Raw genomic sequence first — 15,596 nt, 5'->3', positions numbered from 1 at the left:
ATTAATTCCCAAAAGTTTTTTATGTGTACTACTTTGCTTTATTATTTTGTGTTCATCTTGTGTACTCTCAGAGAATATCTGATCCTTTTATGATACAAAGATATGTATAAGGGCACCTGGGTGCTCATTGGGTTAAGCCTCTGCCTTCAGGTCAGGTTATGATCCCAGTCCTAGGATTGAGCCCCGCATCTGGCTCTCTGCTCAGCAGAGCCTGCTTCCCTCTCTCTCTGCCTACTTGTCATCTCTCTCTCTCTCTCAAAAAAAAAAAAATACATGCTGTTAAGTTCAGAGAGAATACTGAAAATAATGACAAAGGAATGAGGACTATAACTAGGATAATGTATTTAATGAAAGCATAAAACTTTATTTCATTATACTAGAACTTATTCCTGAATCTGGATCTTCTTGCAGTGGAAGTAGAAATATAACAGTTTTACCTCTGGAAAATAAGATTTTCGAGGTTTTTTGTTTGTTCTAAGAAAAAGTATCCTCATTTGTTACAGATGATTTTTGAAAATTTATGTCAATCTTCCCCACTCTGTTTTTGGCTCTGTCAGCTATGAATTTACTCTTTGTACATCTAATTTTTTCTGTAATACCAAGTGTACTTTATTTTTTATTAATTGTGATTCACTGCAGTCACAACTGCTTTTTCAAAGGACCTTATTCTCCAAATTTCCAGTGTGATTAGTTCTTCTCAAATATATTTGTTTAATTATACTAAGTAATTTACATTGTTGATCATTACTTCCTTCCTGAAGTTTTCTTCCCTTGGTTTAATTGCCCTCTCTTGGATTCTCTTCCAGTCTTCAGTACCTTTCTCAGTCTCTTTGCTCTTTTTCTATTTTGTTCTTTAATATTAATAACCAAGTTTCACTTCTTGACCACATTTCACTCTTCATTCCTCCTGGAATGTTCTGTCCCCAGAATATTATTTCTGATTTTTTTCTTCCCTTTCTCAAGCCCTTGCTTCTCCACACATCACCGTTTGACTCTCCTTCAGACCATGTCTTCTATAAATGTCTTAATTCTCTGTTCACACTATTTTAATTCAGACCCTTATTGTCTCTTATATGGACAGTTACAGTGGCCTACAATTAGATTTTTCTGTCATTGTCTTTCCATGAAATCACTTCACCAATAACTGAAACTCAGGGTTACATGACTACTCATTTTCTGTTAGTATATGCCATGATCTTTCAGCGTTGCTCATACTGTTCCCTATAACTGGAACGCACTTTCTTTTTAGCTTAATGACTCATAAAATTTAAGCATTCTTTTTACTGCTTTACCTTGTGTTTCCAAATATGGTAACTTTTACTCTCTGTTGTGTTTTGTGCTGAATTATGATCATCCCACTGGTATGACTATATGGTTTGCCTTTTTAGACCAGAAAGTTTGGGTAGCAGGTACTATGTTTTGTTTCTGTGTGTATTTAATTAACATAAAGGGATAAAAAGAAAACAATAGACTGGAAGTTTCGTTTTGATTTTTGTTTCTACAAATAAAACCAACACCTATTCAATAATGAATAAATATCAGAGTTAATGAGGTACACCAACTAGTGAGGCACATTATAGTTAGGTTTTAAACCGCCGTGTTACTTAACCTATTTTGATTTTTTTTTTTTTGCCTCTCTCTCTAGGGTCTCACAGAAGATAGAAGTGTGCGAGAAGTACTACAAAAGCATTTCAATGTCAACAAAAACCTGCGGTCATTACACATGCTGTTGGTTTGTATTTTCTTATTGTTATACTCATTTTATTTCATCAGGTAATTGTATTTTGTTGGGAATTGATTAAACTTACAGATAAATTTTGGGAGAATTAACATGATTACTACGTTGAATCATCCAGTCTAGAATAGGGTACATTTCTCCTTTTATTTAGTTTTTCTTTGATTTGTTTAATTATCATTTTATAATTTTTGCCATACAGGTTTTGTTTATATTTATTTTTTTATTTTTATTTTTTTGTTTTTGTTTTATTTTGTTTTTTGGTATATGTTTAAAATATATACCTAAGTATTTAATTTTCTGTGGAACTGATATTTTGTAAATATCATATTTAAGTGATATCCTGTTGTTGTTGTTGTTGTTGTTTAAGATTTTATTTATTTATTGGACAGACAGAGATCACAAGTAGGCAGAGAGGCAGGCAGAGAGAGAGGAGGAAGCAGGCTCCCCGCTGAGCAGAGAGCCTGATGCGGGGCTCGATCCCAGGACCCTGGGATCATGACCTGAGCTGGAGGCAGAGGCTTTAACCCATTGAGGCACCCAGGCACCCCAATATTTTGTTTTTAGTTAAGTTTTCAATGTGCTCATTCTTAGTATATAGAAATATGTTTATGTCTAATGGTAAGTTTATCTGTAATGGTGTAGTAAATGTCTGTGACTATTAAAATTTATGACTGCTAGTAGTGTATGTCTAGGTACTTTGGAAAACAGTTTGGCAAATTAGTTTTCTAAAGAAACTCTGATGCACAAGAAGATATGGAAAGATTGTTTGCAGCAACTTTGTTTATAATTGCAAAAAGAAATGACATATATCGATCAATAAGGGAAAGAATTAATAAATTGTGAGTATACATTAAGGAATATAATACAACAGAAAAAATAAATGAACTAGAAATAATACCTCAACATTATAAATTCTCAGAGTACGTGTTCAGCCAAGAGTTGTAGAAGTATAATATGGTATTTATATAAAATTTGGAAATTACTCTGCATTGTCTAGGAATGTATACATGTGTAGTAGAAAAATAACAACATGGTTTTTTTGTATAAGGAAGAATAGAGTATCCAAAGAAATAGATCCTCTAAGATTATATTTTGTAAGCTCAGGAAGTAGTTGTAGATATCCAATACATTATTATTTTGCCTTTTTATGTCAAAAATACTTTATAGTAAAGATAAGAGTAAAGGGAAAGAATAAGGGAAAGAGTTACTGTGTAACCAGGTTCTCTCCCAGTAGGGGAATGAAGGACAAGGATTTCCAAACTCTTCTGTTCAAGTAAGGACCCTGGGCCCTGGTTAACACGAGAGAGAGTTTTTAGTATAAATATTTCTTCAGTATTACATGGTACTTAATTACACTTGGAAATTACTCATTGTTTAACTGGAATTCACGTTTAACCAAATATATATTTTCATCCGCTAACTCTGCTTACCTTATTTAAGAACTACATTTAAATGTTAGGAAAATTACACTTAAATCTTCAAATTGTTGGAAAGGCAACAGCTACATGAAAAGTTGTCTCTAGGTATAATTTTGGTTTTTAATTTTTTTCTTTTATGTACAGTTGAACATAAAGTAGGTAACTTCTGTCACTTAATATTGACCTGAACTGGTTAATTATTCAGTAACAATTAGTAAAAAAAAAAGCTTATACAAGTCACAGGTCTGCCTTTTTGGTTTGGTCTAGGGCTTTGAATAATAATGTTTTTGAAGTACAGTTGACATTACATTAGTTTCAGTCATACAAGCCTAGTGATTAGACATTTTTATATATTACAAAATGCTCACCGTGGTAAGTATAGTCACCATATGTCACTTTACAGAGTTATTTCAGTGTAATTGACTATATTCCCTATGCTGTACTTTATGTCTCTTAGACTTAACTTATTTTATAACTGGAAGTCTGTACTTCTCAATCCCCTTCACCTATTTGACCCATCTCTACTCCTCTCCCTTCTGGCAACCATAAGTTTGTTCTATGTATTTGTAAGTCTGTTTTTGCTTTTAGTTTCCACATGTAAGTAAAATCATATGGTATTTGTCATTTTCTGTCAAACTTATTTGTTAGCATAATACACCCTCAGTCCATCCATGTTGGCACATATGGCAGGATTTCATTTTTCTTTTTTATGTCTGAGTAATATTTCATTGTGTGTGTATCATCTTCTTCCATTCATCTGTTGATTGACATGTAGGTTGCTTTCATATCTTGGCTCTTGTAAATATGCTGTAATGAAATAGGGGTACAAATGTCTTTTTGAGTTAGTGCTTTTGTTTTCTACTAGTAAATATCAAGAAATGGAATTGAATTGTATAGTAGTTCCGTTTTTACTTCTTTGAGTAATCTCCCTACTATTTTTCATACTGGCTGTACCAATTTATATTCCCACAAACAGCAGGAGGGTTCCTTTTTCTCCACATCCTCCTTGTCACTTATTGTTCTTACATTTTTTGATACTAGCCATTCTGACAGGTGTGAGGTAATCTCACTGTGATTTTTTTTTTGGTGTTACTCTGATAATGAGTGATGTGGAGCATTTTTTCATGTGTCTGTTGGCCATCTGTATGTCTTTGGAAGTGTCTGTTCAGCTCCTTTCCCATTTTTAAATCCAACTGTTTCAGGTTTGGTATTAAGTTCTAGGAGTTCTTTTTATATTTGGGGCATTAATTTCTTAATCAGATATATTTGCAAGTATGGGAGAAGTTATTAGATTGACTTTTTTGTTTTGTTGATGGTTCCCTGTACTGTACTGTGCTGTTCAAAAGTATTTTTAGTTTTAGGTAGTCTCAGTTGTTTATTTTTTGTTGTCCTTGTTTGTAGAGACAGTTAACAAAAAAATATTGCTAAAACAGATATCTAAGTGTTTACTGATCAGTGTTTTGTTTTTAAAGAGTTTTATGGTTTCAGGCCTTAATTTAAGTCTTTAATCCATTTTGGGTTTATTTTTATGTATGATGTAAGAAAGTGGTCCAGTTTCATTCTTTTGCATGTAGCTGTACAATTTTCCCAACAACATTTATTGAAGACTATCTTTTCCCCATTGTATATTCTAGCCTTTTTTTGTCATGGATGAATTGGCCATAAATGTGTGGCTCTATTTTTGGTTTCACTCTTTTGTTCCATTGATCTTTGTGTCTATTTCCATGCCAATACCATACTGTTTTGGTTGCTATAGCTTTGTAGTATAGTTTAAAATCTGGGATTGTGAGATTTCCAGCTTTGTTCTTTCTGAAGATCACTTTGGCTTTTCCAGGGTCCTTTGTGGTTTTATACAAATTTTAGGATTGTTTTAGTTCTGTGGAAAATGCTGTTGGTATTTTGATAGAGGTTCCATTGAATCTATAGATTGCTTAGGGTAGAACAAATATAAACAATGTTAGTTCTTCCAGTCCATGAGCATATATATTTTTTCCATTGATTATTATCATCCTCAATTTCTTTAATCAGTGTCTTAATTGGTTTTAGAGGGAAAATTTTTCACCTCATTGTTTGGCTGAATTTATTTCTAGGTATTTTATTCTTTTTGATGCATCTGTAAATGGGACTATTTTCTTAATTTCACTTTCTGCTAGCTTTTTATTAATGTACAGAAATGCAGCAGGCTTCTCTATGTTACTTTTGTATCCTGCAACTTTACCTAAGTATTTGTTAGTTCTAATGACTTTTTGACTTTTTCCATCCTAATACTATTCCTAATATTATATCTTCTGCAAATAGTGAAAGTTTACCTCTTCCTTAACTACTTTGGATGCTTTTTATTTCTTGTCTGATTGCTGTAGTTAGGACTTCCAGTAGCATGTTGATTAAAAGTGTGAGAGTCTGCATTCTTTGTCTTGTTCCTGACCTTTAAGGAGAAGCTTTCAGCTTTTATGATGCTGCCTGTGGATTTTCTTGTGTGGGTGGACTTTATTTTATTGAGGTATGTTCCCTCTATATAACTTAGCTAAGTGCTTTTATCATGAATGGATATTGGATTTTGCCAAACTTTTCTGCATCTGTTGTGATGATTATATGATTTTTATGCTTCATTTTGTTAATGTGGTGCATCGTGCTGATTGATTTGTGGATAATGAACCGTCATTGCTTCCCTGGGATAAATCCCACTTGATCATGATGAGTGAACCTTTTGATGTATTGTATTCAGTTTGCTAATATTTTGTTGAAGATATTTGTACCTGTGTTCATTGGGAATATTGGCCTGTAATTTTCTGTTTTTGTAGTGGTTTTGGTATCAGGTTAATGCTGGCCTCATAACCATTCCTTCCTTTTCCATTTTTTGGAATAGTTTGAGATGTAAAGGTATCAATCAACTCAATATTTAGGAGGATTCATCTGGTCCTAGAATTTTATTTCTTAGGAGTTTTTTATAAATTTTTAATGGTTTATTTATTTGAGAGAGAGTGCAAGCATGAGTGAGAGGGGCAGAGGAGAGAGGATCTCAAGCAGACCACACTGAGCAGGGAGCACAACAAGGACTTGATCTCCGGACCCTAAGATCACAATCTGAGTGGAAACCAAGAGTTGAAAGCTTAATCCACTGTACCACCCAGGGCGCCCCATGGGAGTTTTTAAGTTACTGTTTCAGTTTTGTTAGTCATAGTTCATATTTTCTCTTTCTTCCTGATTCAGTCTTGGAAGATTGTATGTTTCTAGGAATTTATCCATTTCTTGTGGGTTGCCCAGTTTGTTGGTGTATAAATTTTCACAGTAGTCTCTTAGATCTTATAATCCTTTGTATTTCTTTAGTGTCAGTTGTAACTTCTCTTTTATTTCTGATTTGAGTCCTCTTTTTATCTTGATGAATCTCTCTAAAGGTTTATCAAATTTGTTTATCTTTTCAAACAACCAGCTCTTTTCATTGATGCCTTTTCTGTTGTTGGTTTTTGTTTTTGTTTTTTTCTAAATCTCTCTTTCATTTGTTTTCATTCTGATCTTTACTTCTTCCTCCCTTGTACTGGCTTTTTAGGCTTTGTTCTTTTTCTGGTTCTTTTAAATGTAACATTCAATTCTTAACTCAAGATTTTTCTTGTATCTAGAGGTAGACCTGTATTGCTATAAACTTTCTTCTTCAAACTGCTTTTTTCTGTCCCAAAGATTTTTAGAACACTGTGTTAACATTCTCATTTGCCACCATGTAGTTTTTTGTTATCTCTTTGATTTCTTTGTTAACTCATTATGTTGTTTAGTCTCCAAATGTTGTTTTGTCTATAAATGTTGGTTAGTCTCAAATGTTCATGGTTTTTTCCTTTTTTTTTCTTGTGATTGATTTCCTGTTTCATACCATTGTACTCAGAAAAGATGTTTTATATAATTTCATTCTTAACTAAATTTATTGAGACTTGTTTTCTGGCCTAACGTGTAACCTGTCCTGGAGAATATTCTACATACACTTGACAGGAATGCTTTTGGTAGTGTTTTTGGATGGAATGATCTGTAGCTATCTGCTGAATCCATCTGGCTAAGTCTGTTAAGGCTGGCGTTTCCTTACTGATTTTCTGACTGGATAATCTATTGATGTAAGGGCTGTTAAATTGTAATTAATATGTAATTGTAATTATAATTATAAAATTATAGTATTTGGTCAGTTTCTCCCTTTGTGTCTGTTAATATTTGCTTTATATATTTAGGTGCTTCTGTGTTGGGTGCATATGTATTTACAGTCATTGTAGTCTCTTAGTGGATTGATCCCTTTATATGATGTTCTTCTTTGTGTCTTATTACAGTCCTTGTTTGTTTGGGTTTTTTGTCTGGTATAAGCATTGCTACCCTGGCCTTTTTTCCCCCCCTCATTTGCATGGGCTTTTTCCATCATTTCACTTTCATTGTGTATGTATCCTTAGGCCTGAAGTGAGTCTTGTGTAGGCAGCATGTAGATGGGTCTTATTTTTTTAATCTGTTCAGCAACCTTATGCCTTTTGATTGGAGCACTTAGTCTGTTGATATTAAAAGTGGTTATTGATAGGTATGTACTTATTGCCCTTGCGTTTTATTTGTTTGTTTTTGTAGTTCTTTCATGTGCCTTTTTTCTCTTGCTCTCTTGTCTTATGATTTTATGACTTTCTTTAGTATTATGTTTGGATTCCTTTCTCTTTATTTTTTGTGTACCTCTTTTAAATTGGTTTGTGGTTACCATGAGGTTCAACTGTATGTTAGCAATCTATTTTAAGTTGGTAGTTGCTTAAAATCAAAAGCATTTTAGGGGCACCTGGGTGGCTCAGTTGGTTAAATGTCCAACTCTAGATCCCGGGGCAGGTCTCTATTTTAGGGTTATGAGTTCAAGCCCTTCATTGGGCTCCACACTGGGCATTGAGCCTAAGAAACAAACGAAAATCATTTTAAAAGCACTAAATGTTTACTCTTCTCCCACTCTCACACTTGATGTGTTTGATCTCACATTTTACATCTTTTTACTTAGGATATACCTTAACTAAGATATAGCTGATTTTATTAGTTTTTAATCTTCCTACAAGCTTTATAATTGATTGCTCTCCTCCTTTTACTGTATATTTGCTTTTACCAATGAAATTTTTCTTTAGTAATTTTTAAATTTCCTCTTAGGGCCTTTTCTTTTTTGCTTAAAGAAGTTCTTAACATTTCTTGTAAGGCTGGTTCAGTGGTGACGAATTTCTTAAACTTTATCTTGGAAACTTTTTCTCTAATTCTGAATAATAATCTTCCTATATAGAATATTCTTGGTTGTAGGTTTTTTCCTTTCAGCACTTTGAATATTATGTATCATGCATATAGACCTTGGATTTGTCTTCTTTGAGGCTTCCTGTACTTCCTGGACCTGAATGTCTATTTCCTTCCCCAGATTAGGGAAGTTTTCAGCTATCATTTCTTCAAATAAGTTTTCTTCCCCTTACTCTCTTTCTTCTTCTGGGACCTCTGGAATGTGAACGTCAGCATGCTTGATGTTGTCCTAGTGGTCCCTTAACATATTCTCATTTTTTAAATTATTTTTCCTCTTTGCCATACAACTTGGGTCCTTTCCATTACTTTGTCTTCCAGATTGCTCATCCATTCTTCTTTTAATCATTTATTCATTTCACTTACTGTATTCTTAAGCTGTGACTGATTCTTTTTTATATTTCTTACCTCTTTATTGAAGTTCTTACTAAATTCATCTGCTTGTTCTAAGTTCATCCACTTGTCTCCCAAGTTTGATGATTATCTTTATGACCATTATTTTGACATCTTCATCAGGCAGATTGCTTACATAACTCCATTGGTTAGTTTTTTTTCTGAAGTTTTGTCTTTTTCATTTGGAACATACTCTTCTGTCTCCTCATTTTGTCTGATGTAGTGTTTGTTTATATTAGGTAGCTGCATCTCTTGATCTTATGTAGAAGGCATCGTCTGGAGCCCAGAAGTACAATCCTTTCGGGTCACTAGAATCTGGAGCTTTAGGGCTGTTTTATGTGGGTTGCTTGCACATCTCTTGTCACTGGGCCCTGACTGCTGAGGGCACATTTGTCAGGGCTGGTTCCTGACCCAAATGGCAGCACAACTATTCGAGGCACACCAGTGTGTGGAGCTGGTCCCAGTCCAGGTATCTGAGAGACCCGGCTGTGGCTGCTCAGGGCAGATGGGTGGGAGTAGCCTCTCTGTGGCTCATTGTGAGATCCCACCAAGACTCTTGTGTGCTTGCTGGTGGGTAGGGTTGGTTCCCCTTCCCTTGGGTAGGACTTACTTGGAAGAATACCTACCTAGATTAATACAGTGCAGTTCCACAGGGGAATTTCCCCTGGCATGAATAGTGGTCCTAATGAGATAGATGAATAGTGTCACAACTGTCTCTTACAAGCATCTAACTAACTTTCCTGAAGGAAAAGAAGAAAAGTAGTGCTGCCAGCACTTCCATTTTCAAAGAAAGCCCCTACAGATACTTGTCCCTCCAGCACTATGTATGCCTTAGTCAAGTATACCTTCCCATATGGCCCAGGTGTTTTTCAAACTTGCCTCTGAGCAATTGAAATTGTGTATGTGCCCTATGAGAATAGAGTCTCCATTTCCTATAGTCCCTCTGACTCTCCCAGAATTAAGCCCCTCTGATTTTTTGAAGCCATGCATTATAGGGACTTGTCTTCCTGGTACAGATAACCAAGGCAGAGGGTGCCCAGTGTGGGATCTGAACCCCTCACTCCTCAGGAAGGACCTCCACACCTTCCGCTGTGGATCGCTGCACTCGGTGTATGGTTCCTACCCCAACCATATCTCTGCCTCTTTTTACCCTTCTCAGTGTGGCTTTTTAAAATATCTTCAGCTGCATACATACACACACGCGCGCGCGCGCGTACAGACACACACACACACACACACACTCTCACACTCCTACGCTGCTAGTTTTCAGAGCATTCTCAGAGTTGCTTTGTATGTAGTTGCATTCTTGTGTCTGTGGGAGAAAATGAGCTCAGGTAACTTCCCTACTCCATTTTCCTGTGAAATCAAAATAACCTTTGAACAGCATTCTTACATATTTTTGATCTCTTCTTGCTCTACTCCTTTTTAAGTGTTTTCTTTTGAGGAGTTGTAAGTAAGATACACAAGTAGGAAGAGGTAGAGCAGCAAGAACTTTTTTTTTATGCTTTACATTTATAGACCTATATGACATATGTACTGGAACACTATATTAGAGCCAAGTGTGAGAATACCTTTCCCAAGCATTAATATTAAGTCTCCCATAAGAATAGACTCCAAATTAAGAAGTTTTGTTCAGTAATATCTCCAGAATGCCTAAGTAAACATGTAAATGTTTTTTTGATCCACATTTCCCTAGATGCTTGCTTTAAATCGTGTAACAACATCACACCCATTTATGACTGCAGCAGATCTGATGGAGGCAAACCAGTTGTGTAGCATGGACTCTAAAGCAAATATTGTACATGGTGAGATGCCTGTTTAATTAGTTTTTTATAAATTTAAGTTAACATAATGGAATTTTTCAAAATTATACTTAACATTGGGTATAATACAGACTACTTTTAAGTCCATGTAGCCTTTAATTAAGCCCTACAAAAAGTATTATGATTCCCATTTAAAGTGGAAGAATACTGATGCTCTCCCTGCCTTGTTACATTGGAAGTCCAGCTAAGACTTGTATTGCAGGTGTTCACATTGCATTGGGTGCCACTAGAGATCCTTAGCATTGAAGGTTCACTCTCCCTTTGAAGAATCTAATGAATTTTCTTATTTTAGAAAAAAAATGTAATTACAATCTCCAGGTGTTCAGGGTTTCTATGAATAGTCAAGGACCCCATGTGATTTAAAGTACATAATTGCAGGGGCACCTGGGTGACTCATTCTCTTAAGTGTTTGCCTTCAGCTCAGGTCATGATCTCAAGAGCCCTGGGTCGGGCTCTCTGCTCAGTGGGGAGTCTGGTCTTCTCTCTCTCTTTCTCAAATAAATAAAGTTTTTAAAAATATATAAAGTACACAGTTGAAGTGTCAGTTTATGTTTATTATGAGCCATGTGATCAGTGCTTGATAATACTCTCTCTAATCCTTATAACATCTCTGTAAGCTTAAGAAGATTCTTAGTTTGCTTATATGAAAGCTAAGCCCAGGAAGGTTGAGCAGTTTGCTTAGGATTGTATAAGTAATAGTGACTGAAAGATAATTTGAACCAGGGGGATGTCTTGATCTCCTGCCACCCCTCAGAACAATGGTCTTTCACTTTATCATTCTCTTTGGAGGACAGTTATTTCAATCTTATGGATCAGTAAGTTAACATACAGCTCATAATTTGTTTTCCTTTTACTGTATAGGTCTGTCAGTCTTGGAAATCTGTCTTATTATAGCAATGAAACATTTAAATGACATCTATGAAGAGGAGCCCTTTAATTTTCAAATGGTCTATAATGGTGAGATGAAACTTTGGTTTCTTTCTGCCTCTACATCACTGCCTGTTTGAAGGTGTTAATGTTGTTACTGCTTTCTGTCCAGAGTTTCAGAAGTTTGTTCAAAGGAAAGCCCATTCTGTTTATAATTTTGAAAAACCTGTTGTCATGAAGGTAAGATTTAAGTTGACTGTTATTTTTCTGAATACAGGTAGATTTTTACATCCAGTTTGATTGTATATGTCATATTTGAACTCTTACTAACTTTGAAACATTAGGTATTTATCATAGAAATTTATTTGTATGATAGACAAAAATTAATCTCAAAATGTTTGAATAATTCTAAGCCAGCCTGATATTTCCCAGTTTGTGGAAGTATACTGCCCTCTACTGTCTGTTTGTAGCACTGCATTATACAAAGAACTATACATCGCAGTTCATCAATAAAATCCTGTCCCTTTACAACCCAGGGGTTGGCTTTATAATCGTAGCAGTAAAAAAGAAAAAAAATGCAGATATTAACCATTAAAAAACTAAAAGATAAAATATGGGCTAGTGAGGACATATAAAGTGTTATAAGGGGTTGGTTAAGTCATGAGTTTTAAAACTTGAGGAACTTCTTTAGAGTGTACCATTGTCCACTAGAAATATATGAGCCACATAGTATAATTTTGGATTTTCTAGTACCAGCAAAAAAGTTTAAAAAGGCAAAGTTAACTTTAATGATAATTTTTATTTGGCCTAATACACCAGAAACATTTTAATCTATAATTGATACAGAAAATTATCAATGAAATAATTCATTTTCTTTTGTATTTTTTGAAATTTCATGTGTCTATACTTAACTTAATTCACTAAGTATTCATTGGAATTACTTGCTCTTTAGATTTCATAAAATTTGTAGCTGAAGTAGATGTACCTTCTCAGTTGTTCCACTAACTTAAAATTTTCTAAATGATTCGAGTATCAAATTTTAAGTTAAACTTAATAATTGATAAACTTAAATAAAATTAAAAATCAAGTTACACGAATAATAGTAGCCCTCTGTGGTTACCTTACTGGACTGCGCAGCTCTGGAGGACTTGCTAGGGAAAAACATCTTTCCTTTCCTTCCTCTCCCACTTCCTCTGTTTTTCTCTTTCTCTCTTTCCCTTCCCTTCCCTTCCTCCCCGCTTCATTCTCCTACTCCTTCCCTTCCCTCCCCTCCAGCTGTGGACCCAGAAGTCCTTTATCATCCTTTATAGGCCTTAGAGGTCAGAATTCTGTTTCTTGTACCAAATAAAACATGTGAGTACAGGGCATTACCCTTTCTTCAGAACAACAGAGAAAGTATTTATCCTACTGAAGTTTTTTTTCCCCTTCCTAATGTCCATGTCTGTCTGATAGTCATAGTTTGTGGAGGTTGTATGAATACAAAGGTTTACATGAACATTTAAATTCTTGAGTAATTTGTATTTTGTACCTGGTCATTCTGTATTTTAAAATATTTTGCTGCCTAGAAATATTTTAAATTTCAGTTCTATTCTGCCCCAATAATACCTGAAGCTTCAGTATTCCTCTAGTATTTTCTCATTTTTAGAAATGAATGGTGTCTATTTCTTTTCATCAGACTTTTTATGATACATAAAGAATATATTCCAGTGATATTTTTTACAGTGTGGTTGTTAGAATAGAAAGCTCCAGAATCTATTTCACTGTGTCAATATTTTAATGCTTACTATGTCATGATTGAATGGTTTCCTTGGTATCAAAAAGATACGCTAATAAAATACCTAAAACAATAATCAGGGTTAGAAAAGACATAGTACATGAATATTAGAGGTGAGAGGAGACCATAAACAACCCTTTTTAAGGGGGGTGGGAATTTTTGACAGGTTGTGGCATGCTCTGCAGACTTCTTAGGGAAAAAGGAGCCTGTTTTCTTTCCTTCATGCCGATACCACTCCGCTGAATCATTTATTTATAGGGTTGGCCAAACAGGCTTGGTGTACTCCTAGAGGTTTTTCTGCCTCTAGCTTTTTTTGCAGCTGCATTAAACTTCTGTATAGCAAAGTCTTACAAAACTAGAAAGAGAAAAAAAAAAAACCTAGAAAGAGATTGTAAAGGCAAATTTGAATCACCTAGATAATTAGTTAAAAGTACTGGTCTTACTAGTTGTTCAGTTTTTATAGAGAGAACTAGGAGCCCTTCCCTTAAGTATGAGCAGGTGATATGGTACAGAATGAGGATTGGAAGAAAAACCATATTAAGTAGACTGAATTAGAGTTTGCCCTGTTCACATTCAACAATGCAGGGACAGATAACTGTATATTGATACTGCTTAACCTGATAGACTGATGAAGTTCTTATGAGGTTGATGAGAGTTCTTTTTGATCCCTACTGATTTCTGTTAAGTTTTGTTTCCTGGCACTCTGTTTTACAGTTAACAGCAACCCTAATTGATCTCTGGATTAATGTTACTGTTTTACTTCCCCTATTCAACCGAAACTATTTCTTTCATTTTCCAGGCGTTTGAACACTTACAACAATTAGAATTAATAAGGCCCGTGGAAAGGACTTCGGTAAATACACAGAGAGAGTACCAGCTGATGAAACTACTTTTGGATAATACTCAAATTATGAATGCTTTGCAGAAATACCCCAACTGTCCTACAGATGTTAGGCAATGGGCAACATCCTCACTAAGCTGGTTATGAATATAACCGGTGGTTTCAGTTACAAAGTTTCAGGCATACTTCTGTAAGGAAGTCAAAGCTATTGTCCTTTAACAAGATATGTTATTTCATTTTCTTATATTTATAAACATGTATTTTTGTATTTATGGGAGACTGTTACACATGTAGTGTCTTGGCTGTGTCATGCCTTTGAATCATGAGCAGTTACATGATTTATAATTTCAGTGATTTTAGATTATGTTGTAAGTAGCAGTTCAAAGAAATAAATGTGACTGTTTTAGGGAGTGAACCATATGCTTATTTAACACTTGTCAAGTATTTATGCAGTATATTTGAAGAGTTCATTTCAACACAGCAACCTAGTGTCTTTACAAATCCTCAAGCGGTAAAGAAACCGTGGTAAGAGTTGAGGTGTACTGAGCAGTCTTTTGGTCCACTGGGAGGTGCCACATTTGTTTTGTTTTTTTCCTATCCGTGGAGATTCTGGATTCTATCCCAGACCCAGGTCTTTTAGTTCAGGAGACTGACCAGTTTGGCCAGGAGATAGTTCACACAGAAAAAAAAGGTGAAAGTTTGAATATGAATTTCTTCCAGGCTTCTCAAAAGGTGGTACTTAATCTTATCACCTATAGAAGAATCCCTTGTAGAATTTTTTAAAAGGCAAATTTTTTCCATTTCATTAAAGATTTCGTGAAATGCTGGTTTATTTTTTTATTTATTTTTTTAAAAGGCAAATTCTTGGGCCTGTCACAGGCCCAAAGGATCAGAATTTGTCTTTTTAACAGGGACTTTAGGAAATGCCTGGAAAAACATTCCCGCAATTAATGGTAAGTGTATGGCACTATTGACTAAACTTACTTGTATCAAAAATTGTAAATCCCTAAAGGCAATGTAGAAATAGAAATGCTCACCTTATAAATTTAGGAGTCCAGGAACTATTTAGGAGTCCAGGTTTAAAATGAAATTTAATAAGTATTTTCTAAGTGTTAGTGACTTCATTTATTTAAGAACATTTGATTGTATATTGTTTTTAAAAGACAGTCCCTGTCCTTGTATATTTCATAATCCTTTTAACTATCAAGTGCCCTGTGATATTCAGGGACTGATATTTACAGTTGAGAAAAAAACTGACATACTAGTGGCAGTGTTCAGAATCACACAGGTAGAGAATGACTGACACACTCTGGAATTCAACTCAGGTTTGACTGACACCAAAGCCCCACTGTCAAGAGTTTAAATTCCTTAACAGGTTCTTGCCATACTTTTTTTTAAAGTATGCTCTAAGAAATTATTTACCAGGTTTTTTAAGAAGTGTCAGGTATAGAATGGACTATAACATTTCTGT

At 34.8% G+C, this 15,596-nt stretch overlaps 1 protein-coding gene across 21 annotated transcripts in view; it reads left to right on the top strand.

Moving 5' to 3' along the window:
- The window catches only part of ORC4 (origin recognition complex subunit 4), a 107,571-nt gene that overhangs the window by 70,837 nt on the left and 21,138 nt on the right, over positions 1 to 15,596 (top strand). For 18 of the 21 annotated variants that reach the window (XM_059166804.1, XM_059166794.1, XM_059166792.1 and 15 more), the window contains 5 exons: positions 1,646 to 1,732; positions 10,517 to 10,625; positions 11,505 to 11,600; positions 11,683 to 11,750; positions 14,084 to 14,535. In XM_059166804.1, coding sequence (XP_059022787.1) covers positions 1,646 to 1,732; positions 10,517 to 10,625; positions 11,505 to 11,600; positions 11,683 to 11,750; positions 14,084 to 14,272 — 549 coding nt within the window. In that variant the 3' untranslated portion in view covers positions 14,273 to 14,535. Of the gene's footprint in view, positions 1 to 1,645; positions 1,733 to 10,516; positions 10,626 to 11,504; positions 11,601 to 11,682; positions 11,751 to 14,083; positions 14,536 to 15,596 lie in introns of those variants that run through there. The other 3 variants (XR_009351842.1, XR_009351841.1, XM_059166801.1) reach the window with 1 other exon arrangement.

The sequence above is a fragment of the Mustela lutreola genome, chromosome 3 (assembly GCF_030435805.1).
Source record: "Mustela lutreola isolate mMusLut2 chromosome 3, mMusLut2.pri, whole genome shotgun sequence".
NCBI classification, from domain to species: domain Eukaryota; kingdom Metazoa; phylum Chordata; class Mammalia; order Carnivora; family Mustelidae; genus Mustela; species Mustela lutreola.
This window is presented reverse-complemented; position numbering and strand designations above follow the sequence as displayed.